The following is a 23,307-nucleotide window of genomic DNA, read 5'->3' as shown; positions in this document are numbered from 1 at the left end:
ATGAATTTGAGGCCTGCCTGGTCTACATAGGGAGACCAGGACAGCCAGGGCTACACAGAGAGACTCCCATCTCAAAACAAACAGAAGAATCTTGTTTGAGTGTGAGTTGTGTGTGTGCACCTGTGCAAGAACATGCATGCTGGGGATTGAGCCTGTGGCCTTCTGTGTGCTAAGCACATATTCTTCTGCTGAGCTGCAACTGTTTCTCAGAGTTCCAGCCAATCAAGCTCAGGCAGCTCAATAGGAAGAATTTTTTCATTGTTGCTTCTGATTTTATGAAATCTATTTTCTTATATCTCTCTGGAATGTTTGCTGTTGTTTACATAATGTACCATTCTTTGATTGCAGATAATTTGTCAAACAATTATTTAACAGGAAAATTGTTCTGTTTATATTGTCATCCATAGTTATTTGTAATGTACATAAAGTTTGATTTGCATATGTGATTATGTCCTTTGGGTAAATTCCTTAGAAATCTTCTAATTTCAACCGATAATTCATTAAATACTTACAACTGAGGTTGTCGCTATGTTAATACTTTGTAAACATTATTTTAAGACTTTGAACAATAGTCCTTTGGAACAGGAATAGTCTCTGAAATATTTAATTTTAACTTTTATATTTATAAAGTAAATATAAATAAATTATTTTTAGCCAGGTGGTGGTGGCGCACGCCTTTAATCCCAGCACTGGGGAGGCAGAGACAGGCAGATCTCTGTGAGTTCCAGGCCAGCCTGGGCTACAGAGTGAGTTCCAGGAAAGGCTCAGAGCTACACAGAGAATCCCTGTCTCAAAAAAACCAAAATATATATATATTTATTTTTGGATTATGTTTATGTGTGTTAGAGTGTGGATTTGTGCATGAGTGTAGGTGCCCACAGAGGCCAGAGGCATCTAATCTCACTAGAGCTGGAGTTTTGGGCAGCTGTGAGCCACCTGATGTGGGTGTTGGGAACTGAACTTGGATCCTCTATAAGAATAGTGTGTGTTCTCAATTGCTGAGCCATCTCCGTAGCCCCTGGAATAGTTTGAGGCTTAGAGAGAGTCTGCAACTAATCCAAGGTAGTAAGTGGCCAGCTAGACAGGGCTCCACTTATGAACTGCAGCCTTAGACTTCAGCAGTAACCAAACCAGTGTTCCCCCATTCCATCTGATTTTCGTCCCTCAAGCAGCCATTTTTGTTAGTTTTTTGGAGGCATTAGGTTTGTACATTTACTTGCTTACATTTGTGAATTACTAATATGTTTCTAATTTCCCCCATTAGACTGTAAGAAATGAAAAGAATTTAGTATGAATTGATAAACGCCTGTTGAAGGTTTGCCTCTGTCAGCTGCCCCAAACATTGCTGGCTGGTGTGGCTGGTGGCACTGGAGCCTTGGTGTCCCTTCCTTCCAGGTGCACTGCATCAGCACGGAGTTCACGATGAGGAAGCACGGTGGAGAGAAGGGGGTGCCTTTCCGAGTACAAATTGATACCTTCAAGGAGAATGAGAACGGGGAGTACACTGAGCACCTGCACTCGGCCAGCTGCCAGATCAAAGTCTTCAAGGTGTCCCGGGCCATGCACTGGCCTTAAGCCTCTTTTTTGAGGGAGTGGGGGTAGGAGTGGTTGGAGACAGGGTTCCCTGGCTGTCTTGGAACCCACTTTGTAGACCTGGCTGTTCTCAAACTCACAGAGATCTGCCTGCCTCTGCTAGGATTAAAGGTGTGCAGCACCACATCCAGCTAAAACCTCTTTATCATTCCATTTTAACAGGAGGTGTCTAGGTAGTAAGTCAACTTGTATGCTTTTAAAACTACAAATTGGGGCTGGAGAGATGTCTCAGGGGTTAAGAGCACTGGCTGCTCTTCCAGAGGTACTGAGTTCAATTCCCAGCAACCACATGGTGGCTCACAACCATCTGTAATGAGATCTGGTGCCCTCTTCTGATGTTCAGGCAGAACACTGTATATAATAAATAAATTTAAAAAATAAAATAAAATAAAACTGCAAATTGTCTGAGCTAGATGCTTAGGCAACCTCTGGAATGCCACTTAAGGTAGTTTACATGGGGATTGGCATGGGGTAACAAGAACTTGTAAAGCAGGCTGCAGGCAAAACCGGGTTCTCTTTAAAGCCTGTTGACTTGTAAGCTTTTCTATACCTCGGAAATCATGCAAACTTGACTGATTTAGGTACATTAATCGTTTGTGTTTCTACTTATTTATTATTTTTGTTGTTTTGAGACAGTCATGAGGCAGAAATAGGTTTTGAGGTAGCCTAGAGTGTCCTCAGATTTGCTAAGTAGCCAAGGTAGGCTTGAACTCCGAATAATTCTGCTTCTGCTTCCAAGTACTGGGACTATCCACATGAGTCACCACTCTCTGCTTAGTCTTTGTTTTTATCACATGGATAAATAAATTCTCATTGCAAGAAATTCAGGGCAAGCCTGGTGGCTCCGGCCTATAATCTTTGCACTTAAGAGCCTAAGGCAAGATTGCTTCAAGATCAGCACTGCCCTGGGCTGTGTATCAAGGTCAGATGAACCTGGGGAACACAGCACGTCCTCCTTCTCGAAAGCAAACAAGAAGGAAGCAGGGAGGGTGAGGCCGTGGGGTCAGTGTCCTGTAATGGCCCTGGTTTGCTCCACTGCAGTTACTCTTCCCAGTTCTAGAGGTAACATTGTCATACTTGTTAAACGTGCTTCTGGTCCTTCTGCTCTTTAGTGAGCCTGCATACATAGGTACATATACATTTTCCTTTCTTGGAAATGTAAGTGGGAGTGTACTGTAGGGGTGGTTTTGAGACTTGATTTTTTTTTTTTTTCCAGTTAGGTATGTACTTTAGTGGTCTTTCTATCTATCAATCTTTCCAACTGCATCAAATATTTAAACATCCTATTTTCAGACAGTGAGTGTGATGCACATACTTTACATTATATACACACACACGTGTTTTATGTGTGAATAAGTGTTTTAAAGTCATATTTCCGGGTCAGAGTGTGAGTACTTTAACTCAGCCTGTTTATCATTTCAGCCTAAAGGTGCAGACAGAAAACAAAAAACGGACAGAGAGAAAATGGAGAAGCGAACACCCCATGAAAAAGAGAAATACCAGCCTTCCTATGAGACAACCATACTCACAGAGGTGAAAGGATTTTCCAGTTCATGATTTGTAACCCCCTTCCTTCATCCATCCATCCATCCATTCAGTCAGTCGGTCAGTCGGTCAGTCAGTCAGTCGGTCGGTTGGTCTGTGGTGCTGGGGACCAGACCTGGGCCTTGTGTGTGTTAGGCAAGCTCTCTATTACTGAACCGCATCTCCGTCCCTATAAGTGCCATTCCCAAAAGACAAAATAAACTTAAGAAAACACATGTGTATATATTCCTTTCCAGCCTAGTCTGAACTTGGTCCTGAGCATATTTCCTGACTGATGAAGATGTGCTGGTAAAGTGAGTGTTTTGAAGAGACAGAACACGCTTTCTGGTTCCCTAAGTTCTTCTTTGTTTTTAGTGTTCCCCATGGCCTGAGATCACCTATGTCAACAATTCCCCATCACCTGGCTTCAACAGTTCCCATAGCAGTTTCTTTCTTGGGGAAGGGTAAGTCTAGGAAATGTAATTGGATTGTGTTTGTACTAAATATATGTTCTTTGATTACATTTCCATCAACAAGTTCTTTCCAGATTAGTAAGTGCTTCCATTTGGCCATCCTTTGACCAATTTTTGTACTGGTTGAGGTTTGCACTCTCCTGAAAAGAGATGGAGATTTATCTAAGAACTTTTACCCTCAGGCAGTGTCAGGTAGCATCAGACGGTGTCAGGTAACACTGGACAGTGTCAGGTAGCATCAGACGGTGTCGGGTAGCATCAGACGGTGTCGGGTAGCATCAGACGGTGTCGGGTAGCATCAGACGGTGTCAGGTAACACTGGACAGTGTCGGGTAGCATCAGACGGTGACAGCCTCAGGTAGCATCAGACAGTGTCGGGTAACATCAGATGGTGTCAGGTAACACTGGACAGTGTCGGGTAGCATCAGACGGTGACAGCCTCAGGTAGCATCAGACAGTGTCGGGTAACATCACATAGTGACAGGTAGCATCAGACGGTGTCTTCTACAGGACAATCTTGTGATGAGACTGATAGTTTGGTTTCTTGTCAACTGTGTTTTGTTTGTTTTGTAGTTATTGCACTTCCTTTTCATGTTTGCCTCAGAGAGTGGCCTGGGAAATGGAAGCACAGTTGTATGAACACTTTTTTTTTCTTGTTAAAAATCCTTGTGAGGCCTGAGGTATAACTCAGTTGTAGTGCATTAGGCCTTAGGTTTGCTCTTTGGTATCACAATTAAGAAGCACATAAAAGAAGGAACAAACTGTTTGGCTGTGATGTTTCAGTTGGATTTGTTTATACTATGTTCAACCTACTTCTTAAAAGATTTAAAAAGTAGCTTAAATATTTGAAAAGTAACAGTTAAGAACTAATACCTTTTTTGGTATTAGTTATAAAAGTAATATCTCTGTCTATAACCCCGATGTCATTGCTAAGTTTGAATATCAAGGTTGAAATTTTCAGCTACTCACATAAATTGAATTGTCTCTTCCATTTTGTTTTCTAACTTCTATTTGTTTAAATATACCTTTTTTTGAGACTAAAAAAATTTTTTTTCAACTATGACAGAAATAAAGAAGAAAGGGGGGTTGTCAGTTGTTCAAGACAGGGTCTTGCTGTATATTCCAGGCTACCCTCAGTTCACAGCAGTCCTGCTGCCAGACTCTAATCCTGGGGTTACAGGCATGAATTGCCATTGCTACACCATGTTTCTTGTTTGTTTGTTTGGGTTTGGGGGTCTTAGCTGTGTTTCTAAGCAAGCAATCCTCCTCCCTCAGCCTCAGGTAGCTGACTAAAGGCTTGCACCACTCCATCTGGCCCAGAGGAGCTCTTGGAATAAAGGGTTTTCTTATTATCCTTAGGGGGGTGATGCTGTCCACTTGGAGGCAATTTAAAATATCTGCAGTTTAAGGGTTGTGTTTTACATTTTTCCCTCAACTTTTTCTCTCATAAAGAAAATAAACACTAAACAAAAGAAACTGTAAGGAAAACCAAAAGTGTGGAGATAAATGTTGAATAACAAATTAGAATTAATTTTGAATCAACTTTAACCATAATGGTTGGGGAGCTATAGATATGGTTCAGTGGGTAAGAGTGCTGGCTTCTCAGTTGTGAGAACAAGAGCTTGGATATACCTACACCCATGAAATCAACCAGACTTCTCACAACTCCTGTAATCTAGCTCTCTTCTGGACTCCACATTAGGTATACACACAGGCACACACACACACAGAGACACACAGACACACACACAGATAGAAAGATAAGATAGATGATAGATAACATTAGATGGATGGAGGGAGGGAGGGAGGGAGGGAGGGAGGGAGAGAGAGAGAGAGAGAGAGAGAGAGAGAGAGAGAGAGAGAGAAAGTAGATGTAAAATGAACTGGGTCAGCAGGATGGAAGGAGAACTGACCCTACAGAGTTGACCTCTCACCTGTACACACACAGCAACAATTAACCAAAATTTCAAAGCCAGTAAGTAGGGACTGGGGAGATGGCTCGGCAGTCAGAGCATTGGCTGCTCTTGCAGAGGACCCAGTTCAGTTCACATGGCAGCTCACAGAAAGAATTGTTTTTCAGAACTGAGGCAGTGCAGTGGGATAGCAGTTGCTAGCACATGCAAGGAAGGAACTGGGTTCCACCCAGGACAGCAAAATAGTTTGGTGTTGCTGTTTGTCTTTTTTTTTTTTTTTTTTTTTTAGCAGGGTCTCACTTAGCTTTGGCTGACCTAGAAGTCTGTAAACTAAGCTGGCCTTGAACTCAGAGACCACCTGCCTCAGCCTCCTGAGTGCTGGGATTAAAGGGCTGGACTACCATGCCCAGTCCAGTGTGTGGTCATAGCATGTATTTTCTTCTGACTCTCTCGTGTTGTGTGTTTAATACAGGACTGGTGCATGCTTGCAGCAGTAAAGTGCCAGGACTTCGTGTCCAGTGCTCGTTTTCCTCTTTTGGACTCAGCCTTGTGCCTCCTGGGCAGACACTTTACTGCTAACTATATTTCTAGCCCCTCACAGCTATTTTGTATGCCATAATTTAATCTGTCAGTTTCTGTTTACTGAAATTTTGGTATTTTTCCTAGGTCCTCAGTCATAGTTTCAGTGACATAGTCTCTCCCCTTCCCTGAAATTCCTGAGTTAATCAGCACACACTCACACCTGAAGCAGCACTCTGAGAGCGTGTTTGGAGACAAAGTAGAGAGTCTTTTAGCTCTCTAACTGAAGCATGAGGTAATAGACCAGAACGTACCATGGACTCATCCTTTCATCTTCAATATCTCTCCTAGAAATGGCTCACCAAACCATCAGCCAGAGCCGCCCCCTCCAGTCACTGACGTAAGTCTAAGCCAATGTCAGTTGTTCGTACGGGTAGTACTACTGCGGTGACCATGATTCTGTCAGATGCTAGTGGACTAGAGACTGTTACTCATTCATTCCCTTCCTTATTGAAATTGTACAAGGGACTGGAAACAGAATAGAGACAAGAGGAGGACCTTGAAAGCAGTTTTGTTTGCTTGTTATTAGCCAGACTTTAACTGTGCATCACAGGCTGTCCTTGAACTCACTGTGCAGCCCAGGATGCAGAGTGGTCGTCCTGCCTCAGCCTCTCAAGTGCTGGGGTTGCAGGTCACACCACCCTACCTGGCTGCTGCTGCTTCTCTTTCTGTGGAGCTCATCGTGTTGCCCGGGGTGGTCTAGTGTGAGCTTTGTGACTTCTGAAAGAGCTGCCACTGCAGGATCCCTAGACTGTGAAGAGCTTACAGTCTGCCAGTGAAGTGTCTTGTGGCAGAGAGCCTGTGTGATAGAAACAGTTCCTGGACACTACCTGTGTGGTTGTAGGGTGCAGAAGAGTTTGGTGATGTTATCTAGTGAGGTAGCAGGTGAACTGTTCAGAGACAAAAGAACACGTTCTCTTTTAGAACCTCTTGCCAACAACCACGCCTCAGGAAGCCCAACAGTGGTTGCATCGAAACCGGTTTTCCACATTCACAAGGCTCTTCACCAACTTCTCAGGTTAGATTAGTTTTTCCTTTTGCCTTCTCCAGCATGGGGTATTCATGTGCCTTCTAGGGCCTCTTGATGTCTATATGAGTGTGGGGGTGGGGGGTGTCTCAGTCTTTTTTTTTTTTTTTTTTTTTTTTTTAAATAAAATGAATTTCATCACCTCAGACTTTCAGCTGTCTATAGCCATACTGGGAGACTCCTAGGGAGAAGCAGTTTCATAGTCTGAACATGTTTGTTCTGTATAGCACTGAAAGCGTGTGTTCATGCAGTGATTGACCAAGGGACATTCACAGACAGACTGTCCGTATTACTTGTACAGTCCGCCTTATGCAGCCTCTGTGTACTGTGTACTCTGAGTAGGAACATGCAGGTGATGAGATGTACTGGTGAGAACCTGTCATCATCTGTGCAGAAGAAAGATTCCATCAGAATGGAACCTGCTAGATAAGTACTACAGCAGGAGTGGATGGGTGAGACTGGGGGGATCTGGGGGGAGTCTGTCAGACTGTGGAAGGGTGTTTCTCACAGGAAGAGCCACTGGCTGCTCAGCACCCTCCATCTGATGAAAGCGTAGGGTTAAGTGAAGAAGTTAATTGCCTGAGAACTGAGACAGAAGGTGAGGCAGAGGCCAAGGCACAGGGCTGTGTCTACTGTAAAGACTGTGACAGACTGCTGATGAGGTGTCCTCAGAGTAGAGCCCATTTTAAAATCTCTTACAGAAGTAATTTCTGCCTTTATCATTAACCTTTTTTCCCCTGTTTATTCCAGGGGCAGATTTGCTGAAACTAACTAGAGACGATGTGATCCAAATCTGCGGCCCCGCAGATGGGATCAGACTTTTCAATGCATTAAAAGGCCGGTATGTACTTTCAAGATACCCATGGTTAAGATACCAGTGAGATTGGATTTCAGATGTATTTATATCCTGAATTCTTCACAATACTCTGCAAGATAAATATATCTTGTCTAAACATTAAAATAAATTCTAGTTGTGGGCCAGTGAATTGGGTAGGTAAAGGCAAATGGTACAGGGAAATGTCAACTCTCAGAAGTTTTGGCCTCCACCCCACAGGGACTCTGATATGTGTCTCCACTACAAACACACAAACATACACACAGCATGTGTACATGCTAAATCAATGCTTTGGTTTAAGGAAAAAACACTTTATTTTAAAAAAAAATCCCACTATGTACCAAATAAACACAAATGAAAAATATCGTTTCTTACATTTGATTCCAAGAGCGCCTTGTGATAGCAGTTCTTGCTTCCAGCTCCTCCCATCAATGGCTCCTGTCCTCATGGTAAGATAGGTACTTTGTAGGCTCTGGAGGTACCCACAAAGAAAACCAGTGAGCAGTGTAGATAGTGCTAGCAGCTTTGAAGGGAACCAGACAGACAACTGGGTGTGGCTGGCTCAGCTCTTAATCCCAGAACCTAGGAGGCTGAGGCAGGAAGATCAAGAGTTCAAGGCTACCCTGGACTTTGTAGTAGCTTCAAGGTTAACTTGGACTACCAGAGACTCCATCTCAACAAAATAAACACAGAATGAAGCAAGTTTGTGGTCTATAGAATACCCTGATGTAGTCAGAAAAGACACTAAGGGGGGGGGGAGTGTGTGTGTATTCAAGTTTCAGACCAGCTATGTACTGAGACCCTGTCTTGAAAAAACAACAAAAAAGAGTAATTGTAGTCCTTTTTGAGTTTGTGTGTGTGTGTGTGTGGGGGGGGTATTGTTTTATTTTTGTTTTTTAATGTTTTTTATTTTTGAGACAGAGTCTGGCTACATAGCCCAGGCTGGAATTGAATTTGCTGTGTAACCTAGGTTAGCCTTGGACTCAGAACTTCCAGCCCCAACCACTTAAGTGCTGGAATTACAGGCATGTGTTACCATGTTTGGCTTAGTAATAATAATTGATAGGGGGAAAATAAGATATACAACAACAGGACCGAATCAATTGAGAAAGATTTGTATTTTATCCCTCACACACATACTGCATTAGGAATTCTGTGTGAGAGAAGCTCTCATTATGTCTCAGTGGCCTCAAACTGTGTATGTAGCTGAGGATAAGCTTTGAATTCCTGGTCTTCCTTTCTTTGTCTCCTGATGCTGAAGTTACAGGAGTGTGCTACCACCTTGGCAGTATTGGAAAACTTAAAGGAAAGTATCTTAGGGTTTCAGTTGCTGTGAAGGGACACCGTGACCATGACAACTCTTTTAAAGGCAAACATTTAATTGGGGTGGCTCACCTACAGTTTCAGAGAATCAGTCCATTATCATAGAAGGGAGCAGCCCGTGTGCAGGCAGACATGGTACTGGAGAAGTAGCTGAGAGTCCTACATCTTACAGGCAACAGGAAATGGCCTCACGGCCATACCACCCTAAATGCGTCTGATCTCGTCAGGAATGGTCTCAGTGACACAGTGAGAAGCTTGAGACCTCAAAGCCCACCCCCACGGTGACACACTTCCTCCAACAAGGCCACACCTCTTAATAGTGCCACACCTCCCTTTAGGGGCCATTTTCTTTCAATCCACCACAGAGATAGATAAAAATTCAAGGATTAAGGGCTAGAGAGATGGCTCAGAGTTCATAGTGCTTTCTGCTCTTACAGAGAACCTGTGTTTGGTTCCCAACACCCACTATGGGAGGCTCACAATTACCTAGAACTCCAGCTCCAGGAGATCTGAAGCCCTTTTCTGGCTTCGATGGGTATACAGGTATACACACAGACACATACACACACCTTTTTGTTTGTTTGTTTGTTTTTAATTCAAGGATGGGGTTGGAAAGATGACTTAGTGGCTAGAAATCCGAGGGTTAGTGACCTAAGGAAAGAAGGAGATCTTTCAAAGGCTGGGAATGTAGCTCAGTGGAAAAGCTTTTGCCTCCATGTGCGAAGCCCTGGGCTCAATCTCTGGCACCACAAATCAAATATAATAGGTAATAGAAGTAAGAATTTAAAGGTTAGTAATAGATCCTTTATTTGTAAGGGTGTTCTCCTAGGAGTATTTCAAAATGAAAAAGAGCGGGGTGACCAGATGAAGAAGCCCTGAGGGAGGAAGCAGATGGGGAGAGAGGCTGCTGGGGGCCTGAGGGAGATCAGATCATCCACTTCACTGTGCCAGTGTTTCCTCCCTCCCTCCTCCTTCCTTCCCTCCCTCCTTCCTTCCCTCCTCCTTCCTTCCCTCCTCCCTCCTCCTTCCTTCCCTCCCTCCTTCCTTCCCTCCTCCTTCCTTCCCTCTCTCCCTCCTCCTTCCTTCCCTCCCTCCTTCCTTCCCTCTCTCCCTCCTCCTTCCTTCCCTCCTCCTTCCTTCCCTCCTCCTTCCTTCCCTCCCTCCTTCCTTCCCTCTCTCCCTCCTCCTTCCTTCCCTCCTCCTTCCTTCCCTCTCTCCCTCCTCCTTCCTTCCCTCTCTCCCTCCTCCTTCCTTCCCTCCCTCTTTCCTTCCCTCTCTCCCTCCTCCTTCCTTCCCTCCCTCCTTCCTTCCCTCCTCCTTCCTTCCTTCCCTTCCCTCCTCCTTCCTTCCTCCCTCCTTCCTCCTTCCTTCCCTCTCTCCCTCCTCCTCCCTCCTCCCTCCCTCCTCCCTCCCTCCTCCCTCCCCTCTTTCTTAGGTTTTGTGTGTGGCAGGGGAGGTGGTGTCTGGGGTCATATGGAGATCGAGGACAACTTGCAGGAGTCATTTCTCTCCTTCTACCATGGGAGTCTCAGGGATTAAAATCAACTGGCAAGGTCTTTACCAGCTGAGCCATCTTGCCCACCATATGTTAGTATTTTTTAAGTAAACAGCATATCTAGAACCTGACCTTTTTATAAAACAGTGACTCTTGCATGTTAAATAGTTCTAACCATAACTCCAAAGCTCCCAAACTCCATTGACTCCAGGAGCTACATGGTCCTGTAAAGGACCAATAGTCAAAGTCAGGGTTTAGTGAACAAATCTTGGGAGAATGAGGACCCTGAGTGGCCACGTCTAAGCTAGCACCAGGGTTCTCTTCCCTCTCTCCTACGGCTCCTCATCTACCCTTCCCCTTTCAGTGCTGGGACCAGAACCCAGGGCCTGAAGCATGCCCGGCCAACAGTCTACTCCTGAGCCCCTCTCTCAGCATCTAACTTCTTGGGGAAAGCAGAGTTTAGAAGCTTAAATTTAGGCGCCTCCTGTTGGAACCAATGAGCTTAAAAAACAAAGCCCCTCCTGGGAGATAAGGAGACAAGTGGCATTAATAGAGTTCATCTCTGCTCGTTAAAGTGATGTAGGGACTCAAACCCTACCCATGGGTGTGCTTACCGTGGGAAGAAAGCTGACAGTCCCTTTTCTTCCCACATAGGATGGTTCGTCCAAGGCTAACCATTTATGTCTGTCAGGAATCGTTGCAGTTGAGGCAGCAGCAGCAGCAGCAGCAGCAGCAGCAGCCGCCGCCGCCGCCACCGCCGCCACCACAGCAGAAGCAGGAAGATGGAGATTCAGATGGTACTTTCTTCGGTAGGTTGTTCTGGGCAGCCCAGGACAGGTAGGAAGAAAGGGGCAACAATAACCCATGGGCAGGTGTGATGGGAGTTTAGACCAGTTCAGCATTAGAGTTCTAGAGTCATGGCAGTTGCCCACATTTTTTGAGCTCTTAACCTGTGCCGAATGCTGGTAGTCCCAGTACTTTTTGTATGCTTAAATTCTTAAAGCTAGTAATGTCCACAGTGCTGTAGGTTCTCTCCTCTCCATCTCTAGAAGAGGGAATGGCTAGGTGTATTGAGTAACTTTGCCCAGTTCACATTGGAAAAGAGTAACTGAGGCAGGATCTGAAGCCAGGCTGTATGATTTATGAGTCTCTGAAAAATGAGCAGGTTGCCTGCAGATGCAGACGGCCCGTGCACTGACTGTGTGCTTTCTCTTGCAGTATACCACGCTATCTATCTAGAAGAACTGACAGCTGCTGAATTAACAGAAAAAATTGCTCAGCTTTTCAGTATTTCTCCTCACCAGATCAGCCAGATTTACAAACAAGGGCCAACAGGGATCCATGTGCTCATCAGTGATGAGGTCAGTTTCTCAGTCCTGTTGAATTACCATCCATAGTTTGTTAGGGCATGTGGCAAGGCCAAGAGCACTCTGCCAGGGCTGGACTCCGTTGTCTACAGAGAGGCTTAGGTTTTTTATTTTAATTCTTTGTAAAAATTTTAACAGATGTGGTCTTGCTATTTTGGCCTGATGGACCATGAACTTGTGGGTTTACATGATCCTCCTGCCTCTGCATCCTGGCTTTCTGGGAGTATTGGCATGAAACTCTATGTCTGGCTTAGATTTTATTGTTTGCTTGTACCTCTTAATTTTTAAAAATTTTATGTATAAAGTTGGGGGTAGTGATGCAGCCCTATAGCCCCAGCACAAGGTGAACTGGAGGCAGGAAAATCATGAATTCAAGTTCATCTCAAGGCCCACTTGGCCTACATGAGATGGTGTCGTCACCCACCCCTTCCCCAAGAAAAAAAGGCAAAACCAAAAACTGGTGAGGGCGAGGTGGCTTAGCAGTGGCGAGTAATTGCTGCACAGGTGTGAGGACAAGAGTTCCGATCCCAGCACTGTTGTGTTGTGTTATTTTGTTTTGTTTTTAAAGATGGTTATGGTCCCCATGCCTGTAACCCCAGCACAGGAGGATCATGGGAGCTTGCACTCCGCCAGCCTAGCTGGTACGGCTAGATAGGGAAGTAAGCTTGATACCTGTTTAAAAAGAGGAGGTGATCAGGGATAGAGACTACCTGATATTGGAATTTGGCCTCTGTGTGATTGTGTACTCCTACACATGCACATATATACCAATATACCACACATAAACATACATCTCATGTGCACGCTTGCACACACACACTCACATACACACAACTATCCTTTGCACATTTTTAGGTCAATTTTAAAAAGTTTGAACAATGGTAATTTCTTACTTGAGTAAATATGTAAAAATTGTCATTCCTAGACACACACACACACACACACACACACACACACACACACACACCATTTTGATAAGAGATGGTGGGTTAGGGAGACGGCTCAAAGAGCTTGCAGATCTAAGGACCTGAATTAGGATCCCATTACCCATGTAAAAAGCCAGTCACAGCAGTGTGTGCCTGTAATCCCAACACTAAGGAGGCAGAGACAGGAAGATCTCTGGAGATGACTGACCATTCAGTCTACTCAGATGGTGAGCTCCAGGCTCAGTGAAAGACTGTCTCAAAAAGATGAAAAGCAATTTAGGAAGACAGCAGATGTTAACCGCTGGCTTCCACATGTGCATGCTGGCACACCCTCCACCCCCACACAGAATGGTTAAGCAGGGAGAGAGGATGTGTAATTCAACATCTGGAAGGCAGAGGCAGCAGCATTAGGAGTTTAGTGCCATCCCTGGCCAGTTTAGTGCCAGCCTGAGGGAGAGCAAGAGAGAGATTGTATTGTTCTGGTTACATTCCTTTTAACCTAAATACAAATCTTTGTTTTTTCCCAGTACTGGAACTGTAATCAAAATTATAATAGTAATTTAGGAGCTAGAGAGGTGACTCAGTAGTTAATAGCACTGGCTGCTCTTCCAGAGGACCCAGGTTTGATTTCCAGAGCCTACATGGTGGCTCATAGCTATTCATAACTCCAATCCTAGGGGATCCGACACACTTTTCTGACCCCCCATGGGTACCAGGCAGGCACCTGATGCATAGATGTACTTGGCAGGCAAGTATTCATACTCATAAAATAAATAAATCTATTTTTTAATGATTTAATACAATTATTCATTTAAAAAATAAAAGTATGCTCTATGCGTGTGTGCGTGCATGTCTGTCTGTCATGTGCGTGTGCATGCAGGTGTGTCCCCACCCATGCATATGCTTGTGGAGATCAGAGGTTGAGTTTGAGTGTTTTCCTGAGCCCTCTCTCCCTCTCACTGAATTGGAAGCTTCCCAGTTCCACTAGGCTGGCCACTGAGCTCCAGGATCTGCTGGATTACTGGCACATGCCACTGTGCTCAGCTTTTCATGTGGGTGCTAGGAGTCCAAACTCGGGTCCTTAGAGTGCACAGCAAGTATTTTACCACCGACTTAATGTCTCCCAGGCCCCTTGCCAGTCTTTATTGGCGTTACATTTTTTAAGATAAGGTCTTTGTAGCCAAGGCTAGCCTTAAACCCCCTGTGTAGCTAAGGATAATCCTCCTGGCTCTGCTTCCCAAATGCTGGGATTATACGTGTGTGCTTTCTGGCTCCCACAGAGTTGTCTTTGTTCTTGTTTTTTAAATGGTGGGTGTGGGTGTGGTGTGGGTACAAGTGGAGGTCAGAAGAGGGTGTCGGCCTCTGGAGCTGCTGTTACAGGTGGTTGTGAGCTGTTTGGTAGTGGTAGGAACTGAACCTGAGTCCTCTGGAAAAACAGCAAGTACCCGTGACCACTCCCTAGCCCTCCAGTGTTTTTAAATTTACATTTTATGTTTGAAAATCTCATTGTTTGTCCTGCTATACTTCCTTGAAGCAAAAATTTGTTTCAACCAAATAACTTTCTTCAATGAAAGTTGAAAACTTACATCTTCTGAACAGAATTATCACACAGAGGTGATCAAAAATAGCAAGTTGGTATTTATGAGACCTCAAGTTAAAGGGTTGAGGATTAGCTCAGAGGTAAAACATGCTTAGCATGCAGAAGGCACTAGATTTAATCCTTAAAACTTCAAAAGAGGAGAAGAAAAGAAATTAGACATGCATCTCTTGTGTGGGTGTGGTTAGTTTCTGGTTTTGTTTTTTTAAGATGGGATCTCATGGCAGGCCAGCTTCAGACTCACTGTGCACTTTGGAATGATCTTGAACTCCTGGTCCTCCTGCCTCCATCTTTAAGTGCTGTGGTTATGATTATAGCACGCACGAGCATGCTTAGTTTATGCAGTGCTGGGGCCAAACCTAGGGCTTACTGCCTGATAGACCATTACTGTACCAACTAGGCCTCATCCCAGCCCCTCGTCATCTATTAGAGAAATTGATGGAGTGACTCCATTCCCTTCGCCATGCTAGTAGAACATGGTTAATTCATCTGTAGTTGAGTGCTGCCCCCTGACTCTGAAGATGGCACACAATTCAGCATCCGTCCCACTTTCTGCTCTGGATGGAAGCACTGTGAACTTGATTTCCTAAATTGATACATAGGGATGGACGGGAGGTGACTGTTGCGCAGTGGATAGTGCTTTGGACTTTTAGAGGCAGGAATGGATGGGGTTTTGCTATGACAGAATCACTGAATTTATTTTTGAACATCTACATTATGTACCAAAAATTACATAATAATGTTGCTTCAAGTCATTCATGTTTTGGCAACTGTGATTGGGTCACTCAAGTTAGACACCATGACACTCACATGTAGAGGTCTGAGAAAGGTATATGGAAGTTGGAGATCTGGTAGTCAGGTCTCTATATGGGCCTGTTCATGTCTTTGTACCTCTTGCAAAGTCTTGGGGTTCACCCAAGGAAGTGCATGCTCCACTTTTAAAACCACTGTTCTAGATAGCCCTAAGGAGGAACTTGTTCCAAACCCCAGACTTTATGACAAGGCTCTTACACCCTTGATCTCTCTCAGCAACTGTGGTTACCTACATACAGCTGGGCCTAGCCATATGTTGTCATGGAGTGAGGAGTCTCTCATGTAGACAAACCCTCTATGTGGTGTGGTTGGAAGGAACACAGAAATTAGAAAGAAGTGTTTCAGCCTCTAATCCCAGTTCTCTGGAGGCAGAGGCAGGCAGATCTTAGAGTTTGCAGCCAGCCTGGTCTACAGAGTGAGTTCCAGGACAGTCAGGGCTACACAGAGAAAGCCTGTCTCAGGAAAGAAAGGAGTGTCTTTGATTTTTGTCTTTGAAGTGCTGGCTTTGAGCCTAGAGCCCGGGACAGGCGTGCATGGCGGGCCCACACTCAGAGCTCTAGCCCCGCCCTTCTTCTACTTTTTAGACAGTCTCACTCTGTAGCCCAAGCAGCCCTGGAGTTTGTGATCCTCTGGTAGTGTTCACCTCCTGGGACCTGTGCCGACCTCACCACATCATCAGAGAGCTGTCGAGAAAAGGTGTTTGGAGGCCGCAGCACTTCCGGGGGGCCACTTCAATCCCGCATCAGTTTGAAAGGTGGAGTCTGGACAGAGGCTGGAGAGAGGGCTCAGTGGTTTAGAGTGCTCGCTCGTTGCTCTTTGAGAGAACCTAAGTTCAGTTCCAGGCACTCAGATAGATGTTAGCTCACAACCTCCTGCAGCTCCAGTTCCAGGAGATCCAATACCTTCTTCTGACCTCTGCAGGCACTAGGCATGCATGTGACAGTCAGGCATGCAGGTAGAACAGTCAAACATGAACAATAAGTAATTTTTTTTTAATCTGGCTCCTTTGGTCATGCTCCCCAAACCTTGTAAGGTGTCCATGGTCAGCTGATAGAGCTTATTTGTGGCAGTTGCTGCCCTGGGTTGCTGATAGGATGTGCTTCGCCTTTCTTCAAGGCTGTGGAACAGAAAGTGGTCGGAGTGGAGGTGGAAGTTAAGTACATTGATTTTTTTTTTTTTTTTTACCATGGCATGTTAAGCACCACATTTTCCAAAATGCTTTGTTTCTTTTACTGTTGTTTTAGAAGGAAGGCCCTAGCAAAGTTATTTTAGTTTAAAATAGACTAGTTTGTAAAATTATAATTTATTTTGAAAAATTCTTGACTTCGTTTCAGATGTTACCAATGCCTTCCAAAGTAAGCAATATTAAGGCACTATTCAGCGTCAGTTGTTCTGGCTTACAGGATGTACAGACTCTTTAATTTGGAGCTTGCTGACTATAGATGTCTCTGAACTAAACCACTAGAGCTTCAGCGTCATCCTCACTCTGTCCACAAGCTTAGTTGTAAACAGAATTCGTACACTATTCAGAAGAACCGAGGGAGCTAAATCTCTACTTCGGAACAGTGTCATGAAAAGCCTCATATTCAAAATAACCTGCACACCAGGGTGTAAATGATCACAAATCTGATTTTCTTTGTTTGTTTTGGGTTGTTTGTTTTTCGAGACAGGGTTTCCCTCTGTGTAGCTTTGGCACCTGTCTTGGAACTCATTCTGTAGACCAGGCTGGCTTCGAACTCACAGAGATCCGCCTGGCTCTGCCTCCCAAGTGCTGGGATTAAAGGTGTGTGCCACCACTGCCTGGCATGATCACAAATCTTGTTGCTTTTTCCAGATGATACAGAACTTCCAGGAAGAAGCCTGTTTTATTCTGGACACAATGAAAGGTAATAAAATAGTAGAACATACTTTAGCACTTATTATCTGTTGGCATGTCTGTGAGGTGGGTTATTACGTGCCGTGGCACACACAGGTCATTAGACAACCTGCAGAAGTTGGTTCTGCCCTTCCACCTTGTGGGTTCTGGGAACCAAACTCAAGTCATTTGGTTCGGCAGCAAGTTCCCTTACTCCACTGAACCTTATTGCCAACCCAAAATAAATGTCCTTGTAAGAGAGTGTGAGTGCATGCATCTGGGTGCACATGTATGTGTAGAGGCCAGAGGACAGTCTCAGGTATGTTACTTAGGCACTATCCACCTTTTTAAATTTATTTTTCTACTTTAATATAAATCTATCAAAATTATATTTAAAGCTTTCTTTTTATGTGTATAGCTGGTTTTGTTGTTGTTGTTGCTGTTGTTGTTGTTGTTTTTGAGCTGAGGATCGAACCCAGGTCCTTGTGCTTGCTAGGTGAGCTCTCTACCACTGAGCTAAATCCCCAACCCGTGTATAGCTGTTTTGCCTGCGTGTATATGTGTGCACCACATGTGTGTAGTGCCCTGAAAGGCCAGAAAAAGACCTCAAATACCCTGGATGAGAATTCCAAATGTTGTGAGCTACCAAATGGGTACTGGGAATTGAACTGTGAATCTAGAAGAACAACCAGTGCTTTTAACCACTGAGATATCTCTCTAGCCCTTAAAAAATTATTTATTTTGTGTGCTGAGTATATATAATGTGTACCATGTGCAAGCAGGGAGACTGTGTCGGTCAGACCTGGAGTTAAAAACTGTTGTGAGCTGGCTGCCCTATGAGCACTGGGAACTGAACCTTGGCCAACAAGTGTTCTTAACCACTAAGCCATCTTTCCAGCTCCATTGCGTTGTTTGGTTTTGTTTGTTTTGATACAAGCTCTCTCACTGACCTAGAATTTGCCAAGAAGGTTAGACTAGCTGGCCAGAGGGACTCAAGTTTCTATCCTTCCTAACACTCTGATTAGAATCATTCACCACCATCAATGCAAGACATTTTTAAGTTAAGTTTAAGTAGTTTATTAGGTTGTTAACTCCCCAGCCCCCTTTGTAAGGAATTTTAAAGGTTTTCCAGACTGTGGGTTTTCACTTGGGTAGATATATGCTTAGCATACACAAGGCCTTGGGATGGATCCTGGTTCCTAAACAATGAAAAAGATCTTTAATGTTTTACCGTTTTGAGGTAAAATGTGGGGACTTTTTTTGATGTGGTCTCTGTGAGGTGCAGGCTGGCTTCAGACCAGCAAACTCCTGACTCACATCACATCACTTCCGGAGGTATAGTCTCCCTTTGAGAAGGGGGATGGGAAGAACATCTGAGAGAGAGGCATTATTGTTGATATGGTTCTCTGTGTGAAGTGGCTTCCTGAGGAATAGGAGGAAAGCACACCTGGCCACGCCACCATTGCCTTAAATCTTCCCTTAGCAAATGAGGAAATCAAGGCGTGTTGTTGTATCACTCCTTACTAATTTACAGTGAGGCCCCATATGAGGTGAAAATACTGAAATCAATACTGCTTAATCCCAGCACTCAGAAGGAAAGGCAGGGAGATCTCTGTGAGTTTGAGGCTAGCCTCATCTACATAGTTAGTTCCAGGACAGCCAAGGCTACACAGAGAAACCCTGTCTCGAAAAAACAACAACAAAGATCACTCCTTCTCTCCCATCTTTTTGACAGCAGAAACCAGTGATAGCTATCACGTCATTCTGAAGTAGGAGGAGCGTTCCACACTTGCTGGCTGCTGCTTCCTTCCTCTTGATGGCTGCCCTTTGAAGGGGTCATGACTGGAGACTGAAGGTCTTCTGGAACCCGGCGATGTGAATGTTGGAGAGGGCATGCTGGGCAACCAGGCCCTAAAGTGGAATCCCAGCCCCCTGTATTGGCCCAAGCTGTGTGGCACCCTCAGATCCTGCCAGACTGGAGTCTGCTTGGTGCTGGCCCCTGTTGGAGACCAGTGTGAACTCCCATCATTAGGGGGTACCGAGGGCACAGTGACCGTGGAGTGGTGTGACGTTAATCCTGTGACAGAGCTCTTGCCGTTGTCCTTTCCTTTGGTTTGTTTGGGTTTTTTTTTCCATTTTATTTTGTTTTTTGAAACGGGGTTTCTCTGTGTAGCCCAGGTTGTCCTGGATCTCGCTCTGTAGACCAGGCTGGCCTCGAACTCACAGAGATCTGCCTGCCTCTGGCAGCCACCGAGTGCTGGTGTGCATCACCACCCCCTGCCATTTTTCTAATATGAAAGTGAACGTCTGTATTCATAAGACGATGTCATCGATTCCTTTGTCTCAAGCATGTGGTCAGCTCTGCTTTGTTCACTTTTTTTTTTTTTTGACAGCTTCTTCAGTGAGGAGAAATACAGATTTTTTGTTGAGACAGTTTTATGTTCTTGCCTCTACCTCCCAAGTGCTGGAGTTATAAGCATTCTCCACCTTGCCTATTTCTACAGGACTGGACTTGAACCCGGGGCCTCATGTATGCTGGCAAGCACTCCTCCAGCTGAACTCCAGCAGGCCCTTCCCTTTTATGTTAGGACGGCGTCTCAGGATTTTATGTTTTTGTTAACCTGCAATACCACACTGAGTATTGGGCTAATATTTATTGGAGTGGGCAGAGTGATGAATTCTGTAGATGGAGTCTCTTGTTTCCATTCCCTTAATAAACCCATAACAATTAGGGGAGAGAGTGACCCCTAACTGAAGATAAGGAAACCCAGAGAAAGTGGCGGTATAGCGGGACAGGCAGCCAGCAGGCAGTGGCGCTCTCGGGGCCCTCACTCCTCCATGGCTCACTCCACCAAATGCCACTCTCATCACTTCTCGGGGGCCACGCTGGAGACGATAAACTAGCTACCGAAGGAGGAAGAGCACACCTCAGTAGACGTAGGTGAAATTCTAAACAGTCCTATTACATAAGAAACAGAGTCAAAATAAGGGTCAAAAGCCCAGAGGTGGAGCAGCAGCCAAGAGCTAAGACCACCTTATCTTACCACTCGCTGCTCTCCTTCCCCTGAGAGAGACCTTCTTCCTGTGTCCTGTCTTTTTATTGCCTTTCTGTTCAGCCTTCTCATTGGTTCTAAACCCAACCACATGACTTCCTCATCACTGCCTGTCTATACAGACTTCTGGTCTCTATGGTTGGTACTGGGATTAACCATGCTGGCCGTGTCCTTGAACACTCAGAGACTTTGCCTGCCATGTGATTGGATTAAGGGCGTGGTGCCACCATTGTTGGACTTCGGCCAAATGGCTTGCTCTTAGCTCTGATCCCCAGGCAACTTTATTTATTAACATACAAATAAAGTCACATTTCAGCACAAATAAAATATCACCATAAGTAATGATAATTGAGACCTACAAACCAAACCAGTGCCCGCTCAGTGTCACCATGCAGCTGAAACACAGCTGGAGGTGGAGAGCTGGAGTCTCACCGCCAGAGCTCACTGCTCTTGGATGACATTCTCACACTGTGTGTAAGTGAGCTACTCCAACTCCACCTTCCCCTCCCATCTTATTTTGGCATAGTGTGTTTTTTTATGTTTTTAGGCTTTACAGAAAATACATTGTTTTCCCATTCAAACTCATGCTGTGTCTATGTTCTGCCTTCCAAATGACTGTATGTCTGTGTGCATGTGTAGACTTGTAAAGCATTATGGGTCTTCTTTTTTCACATGTAACATTTGGATTTTTGTTTTGTTTTGTTTCTTTGAGAAAGGGTTTCTCTGTGTAGCCTTATCTGTCCTGGAACTCACTCTGTAGACCAGGTTGGCCTCAAATTCAGAGATCCACCTGCCTCCGCCTCCTGAGTGCTGGGATTAAGGTGTGTGTCATCACCACCTGGCCACATATAAAGTTTTATCTAGAAATTTCCTCAGATTTTGTTGAGATGAACAAAGACAATGTTAAACTATTCTGTATTGGGTTTGAATTTATGTGTGTTTTTGAAGCATTTGATAAAGCTTACTTTTTATATGTACAGAGTTTTTTGTTGTTGATGTTCATTAAAATCAACCTGTAATGTGGTTTCTAATTTCTTTTGGTTTGAAACAAGTTTAAAACCTTAAACCCTGGAAATTGCTGGCATTGACGCAAACAGCTTGACTTTCCTAGTGCGTGATTACCCGTTATCCCGTTTTGAGGTGACATTCTAGCTGTGTTATGGGGGCGGTTTCCCAGTTTGTACAGCTGCTTCTGTCCTCATAAGCTGCTGTGGGCTACTATCCTGCCCTGTCTGGATAGTGAAGAGTTCCCTAGGTGGGTGACTTGTGGGAGACAAGATCTGTTGCTCTGGCTGGCTTCGCACATGATATACAGCCCAGGCTGGCCCCAGTCTTGTGCCTCAGCCTCCCACTAAAGGTGTTTGCCACCATGCCTGGATTTGGATCAGTCGGTGACTTCAGGTTCCTTCCAAATGGGTGGTTCTCATGTTCTTGTGAAGTACAAATGATGATTCTGTTAACATTGGTCATAATTTGTAGTTCTAATTTTTATTTCAAGTTACTTCTTATTGGAGCAGCCTTCAAAATGATAGAAGTGACTGTATATACTATTGTTAGATTGTGTTTGGTTTTTGTTTTTTAAGGCTAGGACATCCAGGAACTGCAGTTGTAGCTAGGATGGCCTGGAACTTGCACTGACCCTCTGTCTCTTCGGCCCAGATTCTGGAGTTCCTCACTTGTGTCGCACCTGGCTCGGAACTTTAAACTAACAGAAGCCCCCTTGGGCTGCTTTTGAATCCCCGTGCCTGTGCTGGGTAACTGCTTAGTGATAGACCATTGTGATTGCTTACAAAATACATTCCATGACTGACCTTTTCAGTTCAGTGAACAATTTTCATTGGCTTTTCCATTGTAAAATTATTATAAATATGGATAATAAGGTTACAACTTTTTCTTTTCTCCTCGTCCTACGCTAAAGAGGTAGTCATTGACTGGGGTGGTTTCCTCATCGCAACACTCAGGAAACAGGCACAAGACTGTGTGACAAGACCGTCTTAATTTTTATTTTAATTACCATGACAAAACATCATGACCAGAATAACTTGTAAAAGAAAGCCTTTAATTTGGGGGCTCACAGTTCCAGAAGGTTTTCTATGACCATCATGGCAGGGAGCATGGTGGCAGACAGGCAGACATGGGGCTGGAACCGTACGTAGTTCAGAGCTTTCATCTGATCCACAAGCAGGAAGCATTGAGAGAGGGCTAACTGGGAATGATGTGGGCTTTGAAACCTCAAAACCCACCGCAGTGACAGGCCACACCACTGGGGACCAGACATCCAAACACAGGTGCCTGTGGAGACCGTTCTCATTCAAGCCTAAAAAATAAATAAGTAAGTAAGTAAGTAAATGAAAATCATTGCAAGAAATTTTTCCTCAACACATTTATGCACATCTATCTCAGAGATGCTAGTAAACCATGATTTAGTTTTTAACACGTCTTGAACATCTCTCTATACTAGAATTGATAGTTCTACATTATTGTTTTGTGAAGTGAATTCTCTGCTCCTAAGCACCTGTCTTCCCAACTCACTAACCCACCTCTCTTCTTAGAGGTACCTCTTTCCTTCTAAGTAAACTGCCCCTATTTCTGAGTGGGTTGTTGAGTTTTCTGTTTGTTTGTGTTTTTGTAAAGAGCAGATTCTCAGGATGTCATTTAAGTTAAATACATTTGGAAAGATTTCCTCATACATTTTCCACGTATTTCAGATATATTCTGGAAGCAAGATTTGATGGTGGCCGGAGATAAAACGGAGAATCCAGGAAGCTCTGGGTTTAATCCCTGGCACCACATATAATCAGGCAGGCATACCTGCCGTCCCAGCACTTGGGGACGGAGGCAGAAAGGCAAAAAGCTCAAATGCTGCCAGTGTTTGGGGTCATCCTGTGCTCCAGTGAGACCCTGCTTTGAAAGAAAAGTGGACTTTTATGTTTA

General features: G+C 44.5%; 1 protein-coding gene across 4 annotated transcripts in view; it reads left to right on the top strand.

Moving 5' to 3' along the window:
• The window catches only part of Tfcp2 (transcription factor CP2), a 38,409-nt gene extending 18,935 nt beyond the window's left edge, over nt 1-19,474 (top strand). The window contains exons 6-15 of one of the 4 annotated variants that reach the window (XM_036208629.1): nt 1,396-1,548; nt 3,016-3,126; nt 3,493-3,581; nt 6,374-6,422; nt 7,007-7,100; nt 7,860-7,950; nt 11,417-11,571; nt 11,981-12,123; nt 17,300-17,351; nt 19,059-19,474. In XM_036208629.1, the coding sequence (XP_036064522.1) occupies nt 1,396-1,548; nt 3,016-3,126; nt 3,493-3,581; nt 6,374-6,422; nt 7,007-7,100; nt 7,860-7,950; nt 11,417-11,571; nt 11,981-12,123; nt 17,300-17,351; nt 19,059-19,093 (972 nt within the window). In that variant the 3' untranslated portion in view covers nt 19,094-19,474. Of the gene's footprint in view, nt 1-1,395; nt 1,549-3,015; nt 3,127-3,492; nt 3,582-6,373; nt 6,423-7,006; nt 7,101-7,859; nt 7,951-11,416; nt 11,572-11,980; nt 12,124-17,299; nt 17,352-19,055 lie in introns of all 4 variants that reach the window. The other 3 variants (XM_036208628.1, XM_036208631.1, XM_036208630.1) reach the window with 3 other exon arrangements.
• Nucleotides 19,475-23,307: the final 3,833 nt, after the last annotated feature.

This window comes from Onychomys torridus, chromosome 16 (genome assembly GCF_903995425.1).
Source record: "Onychomys torridus chromosome 16, mOncTor1.1, whole genome shotgun sequence".
NCBI lineage: Eukaryota > Metazoa > Chordata > Mammalia > Rodentia > Cricetidae > Onychomys > Onychomys torridus.
This window is presented reverse-complemented; position numbering and strand designations above follow the sequence as displayed.